The sequence below is a fragment of the Suricata suricatta genome, chromosome 8, assembly GCF_006229205.1.
Source record: "Suricata suricatta isolate VVHF042 chromosome 8, meerkat_22Aug2017_6uvM2_HiC, whole genome shotgun sequence".
Classification (NCBI taxonomy): domain Eukaryota; kingdom Metazoa; phylum Chordata; class Mammalia; order Carnivora; family Herpestidae; genus Suricata; species Suricata suricatta.
The window spans coordinates 105,755,812-105,776,626 of NC_043707.1; the positions used below are offsets into that span (position 1 = coordinate 105,755,812).

At 41.1% G+C, this 20,815-nt stretch overlaps 1 protein-coding gene across 4 annotated transcripts in view; it reads left to right on the forward strand.

Moving 5' to 3' along the window:
* EFCAB14 (EF-hand calcium binding domain 14) overlaps positions 1-17,231 on the forward strand; it is a 34,024-nt gene extending 16,793 nt beyond the window's left edge. The window contains exons 4-11 of one of the 4 annotated variants that reach the window (XM_029947322.1): positions 1,010-1,108; positions 4,729-4,839; positions 6,863-6,967; positions 7,926-8,117; positions 9,772-9,858; positions 12,376-12,487; positions 13,502-13,627; positions 16,750-17,231. In XM_029947322.1, coding sequence (XP_029803182.1) covers positions 1,010-1,108; positions 4,729-4,839; positions 6,863-6,967; positions 7,926-8,117; positions 9,772-9,858; positions 12,376-12,487; positions 13,502-13,627; positions 16,750-16,925 — 1,008 coding nt within the window. In that variant the 3' untranslated portion in view covers positions 16,926-17,231. The remainder of the gene's footprint in view (positions 1-1,009; positions 1,109-4,728; positions 4,840-6,862; positions 6,968-7,925; positions 8,118-9,771; positions 9,859-12,375; positions 12,488-13,501; positions 13,628-16,749) is intronic. The other 3 variants (XM_029947323.1, XM_029947324.1, XM_029947325.1) reach the window with 3 other exon arrangements.
* The last annotated feature ends 3,584 nt before the right edge of the window (positions 17,232-20,815 follow it).

The following is a 20,815-nucleotide window of genomic DNA, read 5'->3' on the forward strand; positions in this document are numbered from 1 at the left end:
GGCATTTGTTGAAGGAAAGAATGAAGGGTCAGATGTACTCTGTCTGCTAGCCCTCTGGTGCCTGCCACAGTGTTAGGCACATAACAGGTGCCCAGAAACTTTAGTGGTTACTCTGTGAGGCCATTCTGAGTGTAATTGCTATTGGTAGATCTGTGTCCTCATCCTGAATTTGGGACAGGAAAGCAGTTTGAAACTAAGAATCTATCAAGAATGTTTTGAGCCATACTATAAAGGTGTTGGAGTATGATTTCTACAGCCTGAAATTACGTATTATACAGATTTCCCCAGTCCTCATTCAAGAGTGAAATCCCGCTATTTAGAATTCTACCTCTAAATAGCAGAAGGAAAGACACATTTTATTTTTATTCAATTCCTATTTTAATACCTCAGTAGTGAGTCAGTGGGTATTTATTGCGCCCCTTCAGGTACAGAGTAGTACTTTGGTTGAGCTATTGAGTTTGAAATATTAATCACATTGTTAAACCAAAACTGAATCCCCAAGTAGTTTAAAGTGTTGTACAAGTTCCTGTAGACTGTATTTCCATGATGGGCTTTTACTTTATAATGTATGTTCCCAGTTGGTCAGCAACAAAAGTTCAGTAAATAACCAAGGTGTTTTTTGTTTGTTTGTTTTTGCCAAAATGAAATCTTTCAGCGGTCCTTGATCATTAGCTTCCTCCTTGTCCAATTGTTGAAGAATTGTGTTGTAATTACTGCATCTTTTTGGTAACTTAAGATTTTGGATCTTGTAGCTGCCAGGAGTAGGATAAGCAATAATACTTGCCTTTCCCTCTTTGGCACTAGTGTTTACATTGGGCAGGGAACGAAGAGGTATTACTACTGCCTTCCAGATCTCGGTTCTATCCAAGGTGCTGCAGTTCCCTCTTCTTGTGAGCTGACAGGGTATAATGTCTGGAGCTCCTTCATACTGTCAGCAGCATAGAGTCTGTGAAGGAAGCATTCATTCTCCAAATTCTGTTTTCTTTATTTGTTACTCTTTTCCTTTCAGATCTCTCTGTTGACTTCTGCAGTGAACCACCTCAAAGCCAATGTTAAGTCTGCTGCGGACTTAATTAGCCTGCCTGCTACTGTAGAGGGACTTCAGAAGGTAAGTGCTATGTTTGGGCACGGAGATTAACCTGTAGCTGTAATTTTAGCTTCTTACGAGTTTTCTTTGAAAGCATGGTATTTGAAATCCACTGCTCCGTGAGGACAGTAACAGAGCATATCACTGTGTTCTGAACAGTTCAGAACATCTCTGTTTTAGTTTGGTTAGTTGGGCCTTTCATTTGTAACAGGTGAGTTTAGTTGTGGTTTATATGGATTCCCACCATTTTATTTGGTTCCTTGAATCCCAGGATTGCTCTTCTGGGACTCTTAGGTTAACAAACGTGGGTATGCTTCTCATCACTTGCCTTTTCATTTCATCATCCACAGTGTCTTCCTGAAAGCAGACCACTTATACCGAGAATTGCTTTGAATTGCTATTTTTTTTCCCCTCATTACAAGGTTTTTTTTTTAAACAATAATAATTTGAGGGAAATGCAAAAATTCAAAGTTTAGGATATGGTAGGTGTTGGCAAGTATGTGGAGCAAAGGAAACTTTCCAGGAGTCCTGCCGAGAGTGTAAATTGATAAAAAGCATTTTGGAAAACATTATGTATTATTTTATAAAGGTAAAGGTGCACATCCTCTAAGCAATTCACTCCTAGGTACATATCCTAAACTCTAGGGCCTAGGCAAAAAATAATTTGAAATTTCTGTTTACTTGACCCTAGGATTCAGGCCCAGAGCAGGAGGCAGTGACCAACCAGGTGAATAATATAAAGTGATCTGTAGAGCTGAATGGGGAGAAAGGTCAGGGGTAGGAAGGAGGAAAAGGTGCCTAATTGAGACACAAGCAACATTAGCCCCTGCAACAGGAAATGGAAGAAGGGGTTCTGGAGCAAGGGATTGGATTATATGCCAGGCTCTATAAACATATAAATTATTTCCACAAAGGAGTGAAACACATGTCACATGCACAAACAGAACCTTCTCTTTTATAGCCATATGATCAGCGCATGATATGTTCTCAGTCTCCATAGTTTGCTCTTTATCCAAGATGGTCATCTGCTTACAACCTACAGCGGGGGAGGGTGGAGGCAGGGGGACAACTATAATAAGGTAAATTCTTTTTGCCATCATTCCCAAGAGTCAAATGGAAGAAAAGCAGGCTTCTGTAATCTTCATTACAGAACCAGCTCTGGCAGTCCTGCAGTAGGAAACGACATTGAGGGGTGCCTGGGTGGCTTGGTCGGTTAAGCGGCTAACTTCGGCTCAGGTCATGGTCTTGCAGTTCATGAGTTCAAGCCCTACATCGGGCTCACTACTGTCAGTGCAGAGCCCACTTTGTATTCTCTCTCTCCCTCTCTCTGCCCCTGCCCTACTCGCTGTCTCCCTCTCTCAAAAGTTATAAATAAACGTTAGAAAAGAAACAAAGAAAGAAAACATTGGTTTGTTGCATTCATTAATTCAATAGACATTTGGGGAGTTTCCTCCAGTTTGTGCCAGGCACTTGGCAGGTGGTAAGAATACTAGTGTCAGGGTTTTGCTCTGGCGTTCACATGGCTCTGTCAGCTGCTTCCTTAAAAAAAATCTTAAACAAGAGCTTACTGTCTTGCATCCTAGTGGGGCTCATACATCCAGCAAGAGAGGCTTCTCTAACAGTAGATGTCTTTGAATGCCCGTTGCTGCTGTAACAACAGCTTGCATAGATAACATCCCAACTTAGAGATTTGTCCCCAGTGTGTTTTCTCCTTGCAAATCCGTGTTTATAATGTCAGATAACTACTTTTAATACAAGTGGCTCCGTTTTGAAGTGGTAGGTCATCTCAGATATCTGACTTCAGTGTATCTCGTGATTTTCTTAAATGTTGAAAATGTCATCTTCGGTCTTTTGGATTCTTGGCTGTCAGTGTAATAAAAAAAACAACCTTGGTTAGAAATACTAACGTATTTAGTATAAAACCAATAAACTGTCTGTTTATCTTAATAAAAAGCAAGCATCTGCCAAACACTAACACTCCTGGATGCTTCTCTGAGACAGGCCTTTTTAAAGTGATGGTTTCTGAACCATGTTTCCCAAGAACCCAGTCCACTTGGGTTCCTTAAGCCTAATGAAGACAAAGTAAGCCTCTACTCACGGCTCATTCCACTCAGCAGTTGCTGATGGGATTCTAAAGCAAAGGAGGAACAAATGCTGCTACATGAAATTTTTCCTTCATCTCTGCAACACTAGGTTCCCCAAAGCCAATAATGGTTCCACGCATTGTCATTTGGTGGAACCCTCAAAAGCCCTCCTTTGCTTCTGACATCGTGGCAGTATACAGTGTTAGTTGTGGCCTTCTGCCTGTCTGCGCTACCACAGGGCTTGATAAGGGCTGTTTGTGGGAGAACCTTATCTGTGGGTCCCATATTTATAAACTAGATTTTTTTTTTTTTAAGAAAAAGACTTAGTTTCCAAGGTATTTATTTTGAGAACAATCACATGCACACGGGCGAGGGACAGAGAGAGCGGGATAGAGAATCCGAAGCAGGCTCCTCTCTGTCAGTACAGAGCCCAGTGCAGGGCTCAAACCTACAGACTGTGAGATCATGACCTGAGCTGAGATCAAGAAAGAATCGGGCATTAACCGACTGAGCCACCTAGGCGCCCCTCTTCTGATTTTCTCAACAACAGTATCTTTATTGTAAGAATATAGTGTATAATGTATACACTTACAGCGCCCTAACCCCTGCATTGTTGAAGGGTCAACTGTATATAAACATAAACGTGTAGTTTCCTGTTAGTTGTGTCTGCATATGCTACGTGAAATTCAATTTGAAGAGACTTGAAATAACTAAAACCACTGGTCAGTTCTTAACCTAAAATTACAGCGATAGACCCAAAAGAATGGTGCAGCCCCCAAAAGATTGCGAAAATTGAAAAGACTGAGAGTCATGGTACTGATGAGAATATGAAGGAACTGGGATTCTCCTACTCTGCCAATAGGAATGTAAAATGGTATAATCATTCTAAACAGATCTTGGCAGCTTTTTAAATAACGTAAAGCGTATATCTACTATATGATCAGCCACTCGCCTCCTAGTATGATGCTGATGAGAAAGCACATTATGAAGGGAAGTGAAAACATATGCCCACATAAAGACTTGTACATGAATGCTGATGGTAGCTTTATTTGTACTAGTCAGATAGTGAAAACAACCTAGATGTCCATCAACGGATGAGTAGTTAAACAAATCGTGATGTATCCAGATGATGGGATGCTTCCCAGCAACAAGCTAAGTAGCTACGGCATGGATTAATCTTAAAATAATGAAGCTGAGTGAAAGAAGCCATACCAGTAAAACAAAAACGAAACCAAAAACACTCCACATGCTCACTCACTCGTCCTATTTATACAAAATTCTAGAAAGTGCAAACTGATATACAGTGGATCAGTGGTTGCCTGGGGGCAGGAGAGGGAAGAATTACAAAGAGACCTGAGGAATCTTGGGGGTGGTGAATGTTTATTATCTTGATTGTGCTAATGGCTTCCCAGGATTGTATATATATATATATGCAAAACTTATCAAGTTACACATTTTGAATATGTGAGGTTTATTGTATATCAGTTATATCTTTAAAAAGTTACTAAACTTTTTAAAAAGGAAAACCCACTGACCTTACACCATGTTTCTGTTCAGAGCGTAGCTACCATTGGCAATACTTTAAACAGCGTGCATCTCGCTGTGGAGGCAGTACAGAAAACTGTGGATGAACACAAGAAAACCATGGACTTACTGCGGAGTGATATGGTAAGGAAATCTACAGATGCCGCAGGAAGTCAGCGTTCTGCCCACCCTCTTCTGTGCAACAGGGTAATGCCAGTTATCCATTAGTCTAAACAGACCCTGCTAAGCACCTTGTTCAAAGATGTAATCTGTAAATTAAGCAGTTAAGGTGGATAAAATTAAAAGCTGAGTCTTTTACAAACATAGTGTAAGAAAGAGTGTAAGATACAGTTCATGAGTGGAATGGGTAGGAAAGAAAATGGAGAAGGAAAGGAAAGTGCCACAGATATTGATTGCTACATAACAAATCACCCTAAACTTTGTGACTTAAAACAACATGTTATTATTTCTCTTTATATTGTGGGTCAGGAATTTGGGCAGAATGCAGCCATACATGTGACTTCAGCCTGCACCATGTGAAACAGAAGAATACCCCCATCCCACTGAGCCCAGTCAACACACAGATTCATGGGAAATAATAAATCGTTGTTTTAAGCCAGAGTTTGAGGATGATATGTTATGAAGCAGCAGATAACTGAGACAGAAGCAAACCCCTGCAGTGCTCAAGAATTGTTTCCAGATCTCTTAGTGTTATGCGGGTATAAGCTCTCTGCAGTCATTCAGAGGCCTTAATTCATCATCTAGTAGGTACTCTGCTACATGAAAGATTTATGAAGGGTGAAAAAGATGGCACAGCCCTCGCTGTCTTGCTGGAGAGATGAGTTATATGTATGTGAGATCAGGACTATTCTCACACACACAAATATTCCCTAGCTTCTCCACTAATTTCTAGGTCTATCCCACATGCTCTTTTCAAGCTTCGGAGTTTTGAGTTTAAACCAGGCAATTTGTACCAAGGAGACCTGGGCTATAGTAGAGCTCTAGAAAGGGGGGGTTTTCATTTCTTCAAAACAAGAACTCCTCACTGTATTTATGGGGCTGACCCAGAGGAAAAAGCATTGAGCTAGGTGTTCAAACACTCCGGATTCTAGTTCCAACCCTGCTGCTGAGTAACTGGGGAATTCATAATAATAAAGATCCCTAACTCAACACTTCTTTTATTACTATTATTTTAATATCTGGAACATTTTCTCAAAATAATTAAATATTTTCCAAAATAACTTTTTTCCTAACTCAAAAATTCATGCTTTAGAGAACCATGGAATTTTTTTCTCCATGGAGTTTTTTTCTCTTCTCTTAACTTTTTTCTTTATTGTGCCTTTTGTTTCTTATAAGAGCAAGGTTTATAAATATCTAGGATTTCACAGGGAAGACAATTTATTTCCCCCAGTTGCATTCTATTATAATTAAATCTGCCTCTTTTAGGATTCCATGGTTGCCAATGGTAATCCTCCCACTGGCACATTATATACTGAGTACAGTCATAGATACAGACTCTGAAAGATTAAGCCATGCAAAGTTTTTCCAGTAGAGGGAAAAAGTGTATATAAACATGTTATACTTCAGTCTCTTCAAAGAGAGAGACCTGAGCAGTGGGAAGGGGATGGGAAAGGAAGTGTAACCTTCAGAAATAAATCTTGGCATGTGCTGTTAAAACTGAAAAGCTAATTATGGTGCATGATTGGTTGTTGTATTCAGTGCCCAAGGCCAGTGGCTACATGACTGGCTGCTCTTTGAATGTACAAACCTCTTTAGTCCTGGGGAAATGATGACACTAGCCAAGTTCAGACTGAGTTCTCAGGCCCCTGGGAAGTTACAGTGATTCTACAGTTTCTCTGAGAGTACGGGGGATGGAGTAGAGGAGGACCGGCTTCTGGGGGGTTCATTCCGTTCAGAGACGGAGAAACAGACTGGGAAGGTCTCAGTTCCCTGAGGTGTCTGGGTGCTGCTGGTCCAGTCCACACTTCGGGCTGCATCCCCAGACGCGCCGGTGCTCTCGGGGCCTAGCACAAGACTGGTCACACTATAGGCTCCTGGGAACTAGTTGTTGATTAATTGTGGATGCCCTCTTTGGGAAGCTAGAAGGTTTTGGAACCATCTCAGATGGTAATTACTTGCCTATATGAACTTCCATTCCTGTAAACAGAATCAGCACTTCTTGAAAGAGACCAATGGAGGCAATGAGAGCAGTCCATCACCTTCAGCTACATCGGAATTTGACAATAAAACCCACAGTGAGAATTTGAAACAGGTACTTTTTGTCTCTAGCTTAACCCCCAGTGCCCACAGTGGACTCTGGGGTCCGCTTGAGTAGTTGGATTCCGTGTTGTGGGGCCTCATCCCGTGCATGTATTTGCCTGCCTGAGAGCTGAGCAGGAGCAATGTGTGTTGCTGTCTTAAGGGTCCAAGGTGTCATCCTGCCTCTTTTTCTGGCACTCTGTTTTTTCCCCCTGCGTGTCAGTCAGTAGAGTAAATTCCTCTTCACATCTTGAAAGGCATAGAATAGCCAGATTATCCTGAAACTGTTTATGAAAAATAGAGATCTGGGCAAGTTAACATAACAGAAAGCATTTTAGATGCTTTTTAAGATTATAGACAAGAAGAGGAAAAAAGCTATTGAGTTCAGAATCACATTAAAGAGAATAAAGGAAATCTTCACTAAGAATTTCTGTCCTGAGTTTTAATGCCCTCTAAAACCTATAGTCATCATTCCTTTTTAAGTAGCAATCAGTACTAGAGGATGTCAATAAAAATAATTGAATCTTGTACTAAATAATGCACTGCTTGTTATGGTTTTGTTACATGAGCCAATTCAGTAATTGGTATTGTTCCTAAGGTAGTTTTGTTCTGACAAATTAGGTTAATGGACATTTCAGTTAATAACCCAGCAAGCTTTCCTGCCAGCAGGTGAGGTAAACATTGGGAAATCAATTCTCATGCTCTCAGCTTTCTGGAACGAGAGAGTGAATCATGTAGGTAGTTCCCTTTCCTCCTCTTGTCTAGCTGAGGTCAAACAACTCCAGAGGGAGTAAACTCAGAGCAATTGAGAGTGGAGGGACAAAGCCAAGACAGACAATCAATGGTCTAAACCAGGAAAAGGAGTTTACTTCAGTAACATGACATGGTAATGGTTGTTTAGTGCTGCTGGCCTGCTTGTCTAATGTATGCGTTTAAGCTGGATTCCACAATTTGATTTATTTCCACTCCAGGATATCCTGTATCTTCACAACTCTTTAGAGGAGGTAAACAGTGCCCTAGTGGGGTACCACAGACAGAATGATCTTAAACTCAAAGGATTGAATGAGACAGTCAGGAACCTTACCCAGAGAGTCAACTTGATAGAAACAGATCTGGTTGCTATGAGCAAGGTAGAAAAGCAAGCGAACCTGTCCCTCAGCCTGGTAAGCCTTTTGGATCTTTTGTGATCTGTTCTGTGTTGCAGTGTGTTTTGTCTGCACGTGGATGACACTCCACAGACTTTTCAGCTGCAGTTTCCTGGCATATTTGAGAGGCCACACCTGTGTCCTGTGCTCCATCCTCCCTCCTTTCATCTCCACACTGGCTCTGTGATGTGAATGGCACAGGCATAGTTAACCCTGATCTGGAAAGACAGATGCAGAGCGGTTCAGTTGCTTGCCAAAGCTTCACCACAAGCTGATGGCAGAAATGACAAGCTGCCTGTTATGTTACCAGTGACCCGTCCGGTAGGGGAGCTCTGGCACATGTTTCCAAGAGAGGTCTTCTTACTCTTTTTTCAGTTGTTAGGGGTGGGAGCAATGACAGTGAAAATAACTAAAGAATATTTTGTCATTTCTTTAAGCCTGACCTTGGCTTTTCAGATTTATCCTGCTTTGACTGCATATTAGGGAGATCCTTTGGCATATAATGTGAGAAAGCCATTTAAAACAGACCAGGACAGACCAGCTCCTCACCTTAAGAAATCATTGAGTCCATTCTCCCATTTTACATGGGGAAACAGTGACCTGAGTCATTGGTGCTGGCAGACGCAGACCATGTGGTTTACTGGTTTTCATGCTATTTTTTAATAAAATGTGTTTTTTCCTATATTGTGCTGGGATCCATGTGGATTGCTTTTTAATAGCCGCAGGCCCCACCCTTAAAGATTTCATACAAAAAAGACAGGCATATGTAAAGAAGTGGATACCTAAAATGGGGAATTATAGATAAATTCAAGTAAGCAGCAAAGTTAGAAGCAAGCCCGCAAATAAAGTTGAACTCCAGCACCTGCAGGGCAGGTTTCGAACCAGCTCTGCCTCGGTGGAGCCTTGGAGGCTTGCCTGGCATGGCTTCGAGAGCGGAGTCAGAAGACCTGCCCCCACTCCTGCTTTACAAGGGCATGGGATTTACTATACAGCTGTGAGGATTAAAGGAGCCTTGTGTTATTGTACTTAATTTATTTTTTAATGTTTTCATTTTCTATTTAGTTTTGAGAGAGAGAGAGAGAGAGAGGGAGAGAAAGAATCCCAAGCAGGCTCTACTTGTCAGTGCAGAGCCTGATGCGGAGCTCAAACTCATGAACCATAAGATCCTGGCCTGAGCCAAAATCAAGAGTCAGATGTTTAACTGCTCTAAAGGAGCCTTATTTTAAAAAGCCCTTTTGAACTCAACTAAGTAGGGGCTAGGAATTTGGGGTGGTTTGATGAGTGTTGGGCCTTGAAGGTTTTCAAGGCTAAATGTGAGAACTTGCTGCCCCAGACTCCCCGTACAGTCCCTCCTCGCTCCACTTGATTTTTCTCCAGAAGAAGAAATGGTTAACAGCACCGTGTGCCCTGCTGTTTCTTCCCACAGCGTCATGCCTAGTGTGGCTCGGGGTGTGAGTCCCCTCACCTGTATTTTATTAGTGTGAAAGTTTGTGAAGCAGCGGTTTCGGCTTTGTGGCTCAGCAGCCCTTCTCCCTCTCTCCTCTCCTTCTTCTACTGGGATTTCTGTTTAAAGTGTCCCGAGAACCTTTAAGTTTGACTACTTTGTTTCCAAAGTGCTAGATGTTTAAGGTTTAATGTTTGCCTTTACTCTTAACTGTTTTTACCCTTTAAGATGGATGATAGAGCTGCCACTCTGAAAACAGAGTCCTTGCATCAAGGGCCCAACAGAACAGATACATTAAAAACCCAGAGCATAAAGGTAAATAACAGAGGGCTTATTTTGAAGTAAAAATAACGCATCAGCATCTTTGTGCTTTTGAGGAGCACTGGTTCAATCGGTACAGTGTGCAATTCTTGATCTTAGGGTCATGAGTTCAAGCCCTACCTTGGGGGTAGAGATTACTTAAAAAGAAAAAAACACAACAGCATCTTTGTGCATTTGAACAATTGTTTCTTTCTTAAAAGGAGCACTTTGGTCTCATTTGCTGAGACTTTGAAACAAAGTCATTAGTAAATTAATATATTAGTATATAAGTGAGTACTTTATCAGGCACCTACCCTGTGCGAAGCCCTTTTTGAGGAGCTGGGGTGACCACAGTGAGCAGGATAGACATGTGACCCTTATTCTGGTGGAGCTCAAAGTCCATCAGTCAGAAAATCTTTACTACATAATTGAACAGATTAATTAACTGTGAGTATGATACATGCTACAAAGGAAAATTACAGGGTGTGATGTGGGTGTTAACAGAGGTCAGGAAAGCTTCCCTAAGGAAATGACTTTTAAGCTAAGACGTTAAGTAATCTGTACTAATCTGAACAGAGGCATAGGTCATCCAAAACTGGTGTCTAACCTAAACATTATTTTTAGATTGCAATCGCAGTACATACATAGTCCATTTATGCCTCAGCCACCTTGTACCTTCCCGGGTTTTTTTTTAAAGTTCTTCCCTGACATACTGTCAAGATGAGACATTCTGTGATATGCTTTGATATCCCAGGAAAGAAAGTTTATTTGCAACATTCTCTGTGATTAGAGTATTGTTCAATACTATAAGATCTGGGCTAAGATAAGATAAAAGCCAGGAAGATTGTGGCTGTGTGGCTAGAATGCCATCTCAGATGCATATTGTGTTTGAGGAGCTCAAGAATATCAGGTTCAGAGGAAATGAATTTGGAAATGAACCATAGGACAGGCAGTTTTCAATGTAATGCTGTGTATCTATATTTGTTCATCCTTAACTGTTTCGTATTGTCCAGATATATTAAGATTTTGTGAGCTAGGCTTTTGTTGCATTTTCTAACCACTTCTGCAAAAAAAATAAATAAAAATACCTCACCTGGTGAATAACAAGAAAAATTGAAGATCCGATATAAAGCACAGAAAGTAACACATGGTTACTGCTGGAAACTAGTGATTTCAGCAGCAGTTCATATTTTAACAATAAATGTCAGAATAAACATCAGAATCGTGTACATTTTTTGCCCAAATTTCCTGTCTTTGCTTTCAGACTCTTTGTGTTTTTAACTGTCATCCCAGTGTATTGGTCCCTCTGTCCTACTTCATTTAAGCATCCTAACCATATATAATTTCTCTTTAATTTCTTCATAAATTCTTCAAATATTTAGTACCTAGTTTTAGTCATCTTTGTCCATATATTAGTCCCTTCATAAACCAGGAGTGATCTTCTATATAACTTTTAGAGTAGAAATGAAGGTCAGAGAAATAACTGAATTAAAAAAAAAACACACAGAATGACTTGGTTTCTGACTGAACCCAGGATCAGGACCTTTCACACTAGCCTAAGCAGTTAGAAAAGCCTAAGCCTTGGGGCGCATGGGTGGCTCAGTCAGTCGAGCATCCGACTCTTGATTTTTGGCTCAGGTCATGATCCCAAGGTCATAGGATCAAGCCCTGCATCAGGCTCTGTGCTGAGCGTGGAGCCTACTTGGGATTTCACACTCTCTCTCTCTCTCTCTCTCTCTCTCTCTCTCTCTCTCCCCCCCTCTCTCCCTCTCTCCCTTCTCCCTCTGTCCCTCTCCCCCTCTCCCCGGCTATACTCTCTCTGAGAAAATATGTATATAAAAAGCCAAAGCCTCGTAGAAATCAGACTTCTGTCTTTTTATAATTAAATCTATTTTTTTTGTATGTCACTCTGGATCATCCTGGAAATGAGGGAAGGGTATAGGGAAAAACTTTTTTAAGAGATATAAGTAAGGAAAACTTGGAATTAGAAATTTTACAGATGGGGCTCCTGCTACCAGTTGAACCCTCAGGGGCAGGGAAGGGGAGACTAAAAAAAGCCAGGGTTGGTTTCCTTTTTTTCTTTTTTTTTTTTTTTTAAGGCGATAAGAGCATCAAACTCTACCTAAAGTTGTCTAGTCACAAGGTAAAGTAAGATATTCAGGAAAATTATTTAGTGTGAAATAGCTCCTAGAAAATAATATCTACTCATTTAGGAAATGGGTGTTGCATGGGCACCTGAGCAAGGGTACATTTCCTTTACTGCTGACACACGCCTGCCTTCCCCCATCAGCCAGACATTCACAGTGAATCTCACATTGCCTGTCGCATAATGTCCCCTTAATGGTCTAGTCTCAAATCCAGCTAGGCCCTCATCAACTCTCAGTACCAAAGTTATCTCTCATATTTGTTGATTCATACCTTCAAAATCTTTAATAGGGAACCTCCTGGAAGTCCAGCACTACCTGCTAAATAGGCTCTGAGACTATAATGAAGAATCCACCTTAAGCCTTCTGTGATCTTTATTTTGGACAGAAAGAAGACAGTTCAGATTCTCAAGTATCCAAGCTCAGAGAGAAACTGCAGCTGATCAGTGCTCTCACAAACCAACCTGAGAGCAACAGGCCTCCAAACACCACCGACAAAGGTGAGATACTCAGGGCCGGCTTCTGCATATTTCACGCAGGCCTGGGCAGCTCGCCTCCCACACAGGGAGTGGGGACAGGTGTTCCAGCAGGACTAATCAGACGGAGGGAATGATGCCTGAGTGCACCGAGATGAAGATGATACACTTTGGTTTCATTTAGGAAAAAACCATTTTGTACATGATTTGTATTCCAGTCTATTAAGGAAAGAATGGGTAATGTTTAGCTTGAAATAGACTTCTCCATGCTGTCTGCATCCAATTATGGGCAAAAATGTAACTGTCATAGTATATATTAAACCAGCCCTAAATGTTGTTTATGGGATTCTTTTCATTACTCTAAGTGCATAAAATTTACTTAAAAATAAATATTAGTCCTTCTGAAAACCCATTAGCAAATAATGATGGGATCACTGAGTTGGAAAGGCCCGTGGCTTTAGGTAGGGACATACCTAATCAATATTAGCAGATGCCTCTAGGACATAACTAAAGCACTGGACTGGATTGGCTTTGACTCCTATCCCCCCTGACACCCGTGAATATTTTTCACTTTGGGGAAAGCATCACAACTTCTCTTGCTCTCTTTTGAGTTGGGGAACGAACAGTCTCCAATGGGAGGCCCCATCCTAAGATCATGCTACATACTTGTGTGATGGCCCTGTTTCAGCCCTGGCTGATCTGGTGGCACATACCCCAGATCAGGCTTATGGTTGGCTCCTAGGATATCTGATACCCAATGCTGTTCTCACTTGGAGCTTAAACTCTTAGCATCTAAACCTATATAAAGCTAACTGTACTAGAAGAGTTTCCCATGGGGCCACAGCTTAAACCTTAATGTTCTGTGATACTGGTTGATCTTCTCTTACCCACACAACAGATCTCAATCCATGCCTTTAACTTCACATGGTCACGGTGCTAATTGGTACATATTTAACTGCCCTAAAAGGTGACCTTTAGTACTGGTTTATTTCGGTGTCAGATTTGATAACACTATAAAACAATATATGTTTGTTACAGAGCAAGTACAGAGTTTCACATCAAAGCCATCAGCATTGTCAAAATTTCCACAGTCTCATGGAGATCACATTGAGAAAACTGCCCAGCTAAGACCTATTGCCCTACCAGGAATTTCTAGCATCGAAGGTAAATGTTTATACCATGGAGTAACAGGGGAAATGATCGAAGCTCTAACCGTTTAATTTTTTAACCTTTAAGAAAAAGAATTATACTTAACATTGAGCACTTCCTGTGAGCCAGATACTTGATAGGACATGCATTATATTATATAATCCTTTTAACACTCCTGGGAACATAAATATTCATGTATTCTGCCCATTTTATTGATAAGGAAACTGCCTGAGTTCCACACAGCAAATAACAAGCCGAAGCAAAATTCACAGAGGCAATCTGACACCAAAGTTTGCACTCTCAACCAATGCACTATAGAGTCTTCATTCATTCAAGGAGTACCTAATTAGACCAAGTGCTATGCAGTAAAAATACAGTGTAAGACATGATCTCACTTTCCTCAAGGATGTGACAGTCTAGTGGAGAAGGCAAACAAGCAACTATGATACCCGGGGATAGCAAAATACAAGCTGACCCTGTTTGCTAAGGCCCTCTAATAATGAGGGGTCCTCTGGCTGAAAACCAGCAAGATAAACATTAGTAGGAAGGATATGATTCACAGACAAAACGTGTTTACCTTGCTTCGAACAGTGTGCACTATCCTTCAGGGTGATGTTCAGAGTCTCCTGATTTTGCATTCACTAACTGCCTGGAAAATCACCCATTCCTGTCCATCTACCTTTGCCTTGCTCTCCACCTTAACTTAGATACCATTCTACCAGGAAACATTTTCTTACCTCCCAGGACTGGATTAGGTTCTTCCTGTGTATACTCTTTTATAATACCTTGTGTTTGCCCCTATTAGCACATGTCACTCTGTTGTCATTTCCTAGGGAGATAGAAATTGGCTTTGCCCCCAGCTGCTAGCATAATGCCTGGTACCCATGAATATCTGTTGCATGTCTTAGTTATCTATAGGCTGCAATTAATGTTAAAGCAAAGAAGAAAATTTCTGGTGCCATATAAATGCATTGCGTTTTTTCTCTGATCTTCAGGGTTTTTTTCTTTCTATTTTCTGGGAAGACAGAAGAATGTTAAATTGTGTTTATTGGCAACACAAGTGCCTTCTGCCACTTTGCATTTATTACATCAAGAATTGATGAGAATGCATGAAGGAAAGATGTTAGAGCAGACTGAGAAATAGCCACCTTAACATTTGTACTTCATTCCCTAACATAGGCCTTACATACTTTGGATGACTGCACTTTTGAAATGACCCAAAGCAGCAATAGGGTTTTTATTTGAATACTGCTACCAAGTGCAAAGCACATTTTATAAACTCACACCCTGTATGCACACACACACAAAAATTTCCCAGCTAGCCACTTGGTGGCAGCCATTGAGAACAAGCATCCCACCTGCTTTTCTGGCTTTGAGAGCTTCTGAGACTCCTGAGCTGCTTTGCAGGGGCTGTCTGAGGAGTGAAAGCAGGGTCTTCTTCAGAAGCTTGTCTGCAGAACTCCTTGATGGACAGCACCTTGCTGCTTCCTTCCCTTCAGGCTGTTTGCTTCTTCCTAAGGACTGAACAGCAGGAGGCCTGTAGAATCCCCCTGTGGAGCTGGCTGCATGAAGTGAGGAAAGGGATTGAGGAAGACTTTTAAAGAAACCTAAGCCTCCTGACTGTCTCTTGATATTAGAGACTAAATCTACTAAGTCATTCTGTGGGGACACAATCAAGTCCTTTTAAAATATTATGTAAATAATCGGCCCTCCTAAGTGTTCATTATGGGGCCCTTGAGAAGATACCAAAAGAGACTATTGATAGACACTTTTCAATCCTATTGGCTCAAATAATATCTTAGAAATAAAAATGAAGCTACAGATCAACTGATGATAGTGCTCTCTCTCTTAGCTGAGGGAGAAAGAGCACATGTGCCTGGTGCTTTATATATGCTACGTATATCACTTGGAAGAGATCTGTAGCCCTCTGGTTCTTTTTTTTTAATTGACATATAATTCATAGTACCATAGTATTCACCCTTTTAAAATGTATAATTCAGTGGTTTTTAGCATATTGACATGTTGTACAATCATCACCATTATCTAATTCCTCAGAAGAAACCCTGTACCCATTAAATCCTCTCTGTTCCCCCACCCGCAAGACCCTGGCAACCACTAATCTTTCAACCAAAATCTTTGGATTTGTCTGTGCTGGTGTTTCATATAAATGGAATCACATGATCCATGGCCTTGTATATGTTTCTTTCACTTAGCCTGTTTTCAGGGACCATCACGCAGCATGTAGCAGTATTCCATGACTTTTTATGGCTGAATAATATTCCATTGTATGTATAATGTTACATTTTATCCATTCATCAGCTGGTAGACATTTGGATTGTTTCTACCCTTTGGCTCTTAGGAATAATGCAGCTGTGAACATTCATGTACAAGTTCTTATGTGGGCATATGTTTTCATTTCTTTTGAGTATATACCTAGGAATGGAATTGCTGGGCCATATGGTGACTCTGTTTAACTAACAATATGCCACAGTCTGTTTTACAGGCTCAGCTCCTAACGTTAGCTCTTGAGGCCTCTGCACTCCTTGTTACCCATTCAACATAAGAATAAAATCTGGAAAATCTATAAGGAAGGCCTTGGACAGAGAGAAAGCCCAACCCACTCATTTCTCCTGTGATTATCTGTCACTGCTGCCTGCTATTTTGGAAGGACAGTGCCCTTCAGTAATTCCTCTTAAGTTGTAAAGGATGAAGAATTGTCTTACTGATTTAGTGAGATACTAAACTCTATCTTTTGGAAACAAAGTCTGCAAAATAGCTCATCTTTTAGTGCTTTGCATTCAGTTGAGGCTACTTTTTAAACTGTTAAGTAGATTTGGGGCACCTGGGTGTCTCAGTCAGTTAGTGTCTGACTCTTGATTTTGACTCAGGTTATCATCTCACGGTTCATGAGTTCAAGTCCTGCATCAGGCTCTGTGCTGAAAGTGAAGAGACTTTTTGGGATCCTCTCTCTCTCTCTCTCTGCCCCTCTCCTGCATGCACACACCCATGTGCATACACGCTTTCTCTCAAAAATAAGTGAACTTTAAAATAAAGTAAAATAAATTTAAAAACTGTTAAGTAAATGTAGCTATATGTATGTATAGACATGCACTTTTTCTGTAATTCTTTTTTAACAGATCTTAAGGGTTTATTCCACAAGACTGGCCAGGACATGGATGGGAAGCTGACCTACCAGGACATCTGGAACTCCTTTGGCTCTGCTGTGCCAGGACTAGAGACTTTGAGGGAGTTTGATTCTGATGGTGATGGAAGATATTCATTCCTGGAGCTAAGGGTAGCTTTAGGTGTCTAGTCTCATCAGGCTTATTTTAGAAATGATATACACCCAGGACTACCTAATATCTACTCACCTAACAAGAACAACCATTTTACTTACCCATCAATCCTCCAGTCCTCCAAACTACTGTAGCAGACACATTGCCACATTTTAACTTGTTTGAAAAAGCTATAAAAAAGTTATTTTTTTAAAAAAAGAAGGCCATTTTACTTATGTGATACTCAGAAATCTCTGATTTCCTAAAACCGATTAAGATTTAATTTCAGAGTTGCCAGAAAAAAGTCAAGCCCTCTTTTTTTTTCTCTTTCCTTTTTTTTTTTTTTTTTTAGAGAAGGAAACCTTATATTTTAAAACAGGAAAATGTGTATATATAGAGAGAAAAGCCACCTTTTATATTTCACATAAATTTGCCTTAAATTAGCTGCACTTTATACAGGCTCAGAAAATGTCTTTCCTTTAAAAGGTAGACCTTTTCTGCTTGTAAATATTTAAAAGGAAAGGAAGAATTGTGCATATTTTATGGAAAGTAGGAAGAATGGTTTGAAACAGGATGTGAACAAATGACTTGTTATTAACCACTGAAACTATGTCCCTGTCTCTGTAAGGTGCTGCCACAGGGTTTGGCCCAGAAGCTGGAGGAGTAGGTTTAGGGAGGTGACAGCACAGGACAGTGCTGCCCCCAGGCTCAGGAAAATAAGATTCTGGGTCTTTGTTCCTGTCCCCTCAGCTAATCCCAACCTCTGAACCTGGGAAGTCTTGTTGGGGGTTTCTTCTCACTTTGAATGCTATTTCAGTGTTGATGAACCTAAAAAGTTTTCCAGTGGGGAGCTACGTTTTCCCCACCGAGTGAGCTAGATTATCTTCACCCACCCACCGAAGTCCATCCTCAGGCCGGAGCTGACCACCACCTCTGACGCAGTCTCCATTCTGAGGGGCAGGGCGACACTCTTATGCTCACTGTTGCAGCCTGGCTACCCAGGAGGAGCTTTAGAGGATAGCTCTGCCCCTCATTTTGACCCAGGAAAGTCCTTGAGATTTTACCTGGAGGCTTACCAAGAAGAACCTCGTATGTTCCTCTGTGGCCTGAGGCCAAAGAAATTGTGAAATGCAGCACATGAAACCCTGTTAGTATCTCTTAGAGTTGTCAGCTCAGAAGTAGCTAGAGGGGTTCTTGTCCAGAGGATGCCAACCCACCTGCAGCAGGCCTCGACCAGGGCTTCATGTGATGGTAGCAAGTTTCTTCAGATCTTATAATGAGCAAGTGCAATACTTCTCCCTTTGAATACTTCTGTAGGCCCCAGAAAAGTAGGCAAGAGCCCCAGACCGGAAGGAATTACACCTTTGTGTGTGCTGTGTTCGTAGAAGCAGGCTTTGGGCAACACAAAAGGAAAAACTTCACGAAACTTAAGTAGTGCCATAGGCCACGTCAGGGAGAAACTAGAGCTTTCGTGGCATTCACTTCTTTAGTAGAGCTCATTTCTATTTTAACTTTATCCAGGTTGCCCTGTTCCCCATGGATGCAGTTGAGCACTCTTAAACATTTTAGGGCTGGGTTTTTTTCTTTAAATGATGTTCAGTTTACTGTTGGCTAACCTTGTTTTTTTTTTTCTAAAAGTATTAAAATTTAGTTAAAGCAAGATGAAGTCTTTTCCCATGAATGTGTCTGCTTACCTCATAATGGTTTATGCTTCTCTCTCTCTTTTGGAAAAAACAAAAAAACAAAAACTTTCCCTTGCCCATCTGAGCTATTTCACTTTTCTTGGAAAGGTTAAAATGTAGTATTCAATTAGCCTGGCACTTTAGGTACCTTGAAGATAACTCTTTTTCTTCTGGCTGCCTTCCATGCCCACCCCCTTTTTAAATATATATACCCTTACAGATTTTGTAACAACCAAATAAAATTCTAGCAATAAATTGAATTATACTGCTATATTTGTATATATTGTACCATAAATAGTATGTCTGTACCTGGAAGGTATTTTTTTGAGAACTGATTTATATGAAATACACTTGAGGGTAATGTAGCTTGTCCTTTGTAGTTTCAATTCTTATTCATAGGCAGATACTTTTTGAGGGCACCTTAACTCTTTGTTGCGTGTACTCTTCTCTTGTATCAGATAGCTATACCTGGAGGGTGGCTGGTCCCCTGCCCTCCCGCCTCCAGCCTGTCTGGCTCGCTAGCTTTGTCCCGGAGCCAGCAGTATGTCCGACTTCCCTGCCAAACTGGCGGAGGGGTTTCTGCTTCTCCCTCAGACTGAATCCCTTTGCCGAAACTGCTGCCCCGTCTCCCAGGCTGATCCAGGGCATGGTGAACTCTTTTGTTCCAGGTTGAGCGGATTCATTGGCTTAAGAGTTGTCTAAGCCACTCGCTCAGTGTTAATTTGGGAGTTTCATTTGTAAGTTGTCTTAAATTCTCCAACCTGGGACTTCTGAGCTGTAGTCAAGCCACGCCTGCCTCATCTCAGGGGAAGATTGGGTTTTGGTTTTTGTTTCAAGTACTTCTACCTTTTCACTCTGGCAGCTCATACTGCTGCTGCTTTCCTAAGTTACCCAAAGCACTGCTTCTTGGCCCTTCTTTTCTTTTGCCTTACTATCTGGGATAATGTTTACTTAAGGAGCCTTTCTATAAATCAGAGGACCAAAAAGGTATTCTAGGAAGAGAAGAATCAAAGGAATAGAAAATCAGGCTTAGGGATCACTGTAGTGGCATCTTAAGGGCAGAGAGGGACCTGGCACTTAGGAATATGTCTGATACAGCAAAGCTAAAGAGGACACCCTTCGCCTGCCACCGACTACTTTTCCTTCTATTGGTGTTTCCTCACTTTATGTTGCTTTGCTGGACGTAACCCTGTTGCCCCCCACTCCCACCACTGGTCTTGCTCGTCACAGTTGAAGACTTTGACTGTGATGGGCTCATACTCCTAATGGCCTGCTGTTGAGTTGTTTTTAGTGACAGCTTTTGTTTGCTACACACCTCATTGGCTTACGAACACCAGCTAGATGTGGTTCCTTCTTTCATATCCAAACCAGAACACATTTGGGTATTCCTGAGACTTTTATTATAGAGTGTGTATTGTTTGTTATACGAACCTAACCTACCTTGTTGTTTTCTCATATTAAGAAATGTAAATCTACTTTGCTTTATTGGAGCTATTTTGGTACTGTATAAGCAATTTTGGTTCTATTTAGGGAGTGAATTCAAGGTCTCTATGACTTAAGCTTTGCTTATTTCATATCAGTAATACAGCTATTTTAATTTATCTAAATAAAACATTTCCTTTTTCTTCCACTGTGTCTGTGACTAAAGTTCCCCCTCCCCTCTGACCTTCAATTACTAAGAAAAAATATCTACTTTGATCTGATTTTTATAGACTCCCTCCTTCCAAAAGCAAGAACTAACAGATGGTAAAGAGTCTGCCTTAAAGGTAGAGTCCGGCCTAAAGAAGTGAAGCCTGCTGCTTGGGCCTCTGCAGTGTCAAAGGGGAGGGGAGGGAGGGAGGAGGGAGGCCCTTCCCCTCTCTGTATCAGCAAGCTCCACTTAGGTCTCCTTTGGTGTTTTCAGTTTGGGGGTTGGTTGGTTGGTTGGTTGGTTGGTTGGTTGGGGGTTTTTTGGTTCTTGGGAGTCGTTTTTTTAAGATTCAGTGGAAGAGCATGTTTATAAGGAATGTTGCACTGCTTTCTAAAGGGGAGGGGGTGTGAGAAAGCCATTCCAAAAGAGGGGTCATATAGGGGCGGGGCTTTTTCTTAACACTAAGAAGAATCAGCTCTACATGTTTTCTAGGGTTCTGGGATTACACCGAAGCAAAGATACACAATCTGTGACCTCTCCCTTCAGGAAAGACTATAGAAAGCTTAGCTCTTTTATAGATATGGTGAGATGATTCTCTCATTCCTTTTTTTTTTTT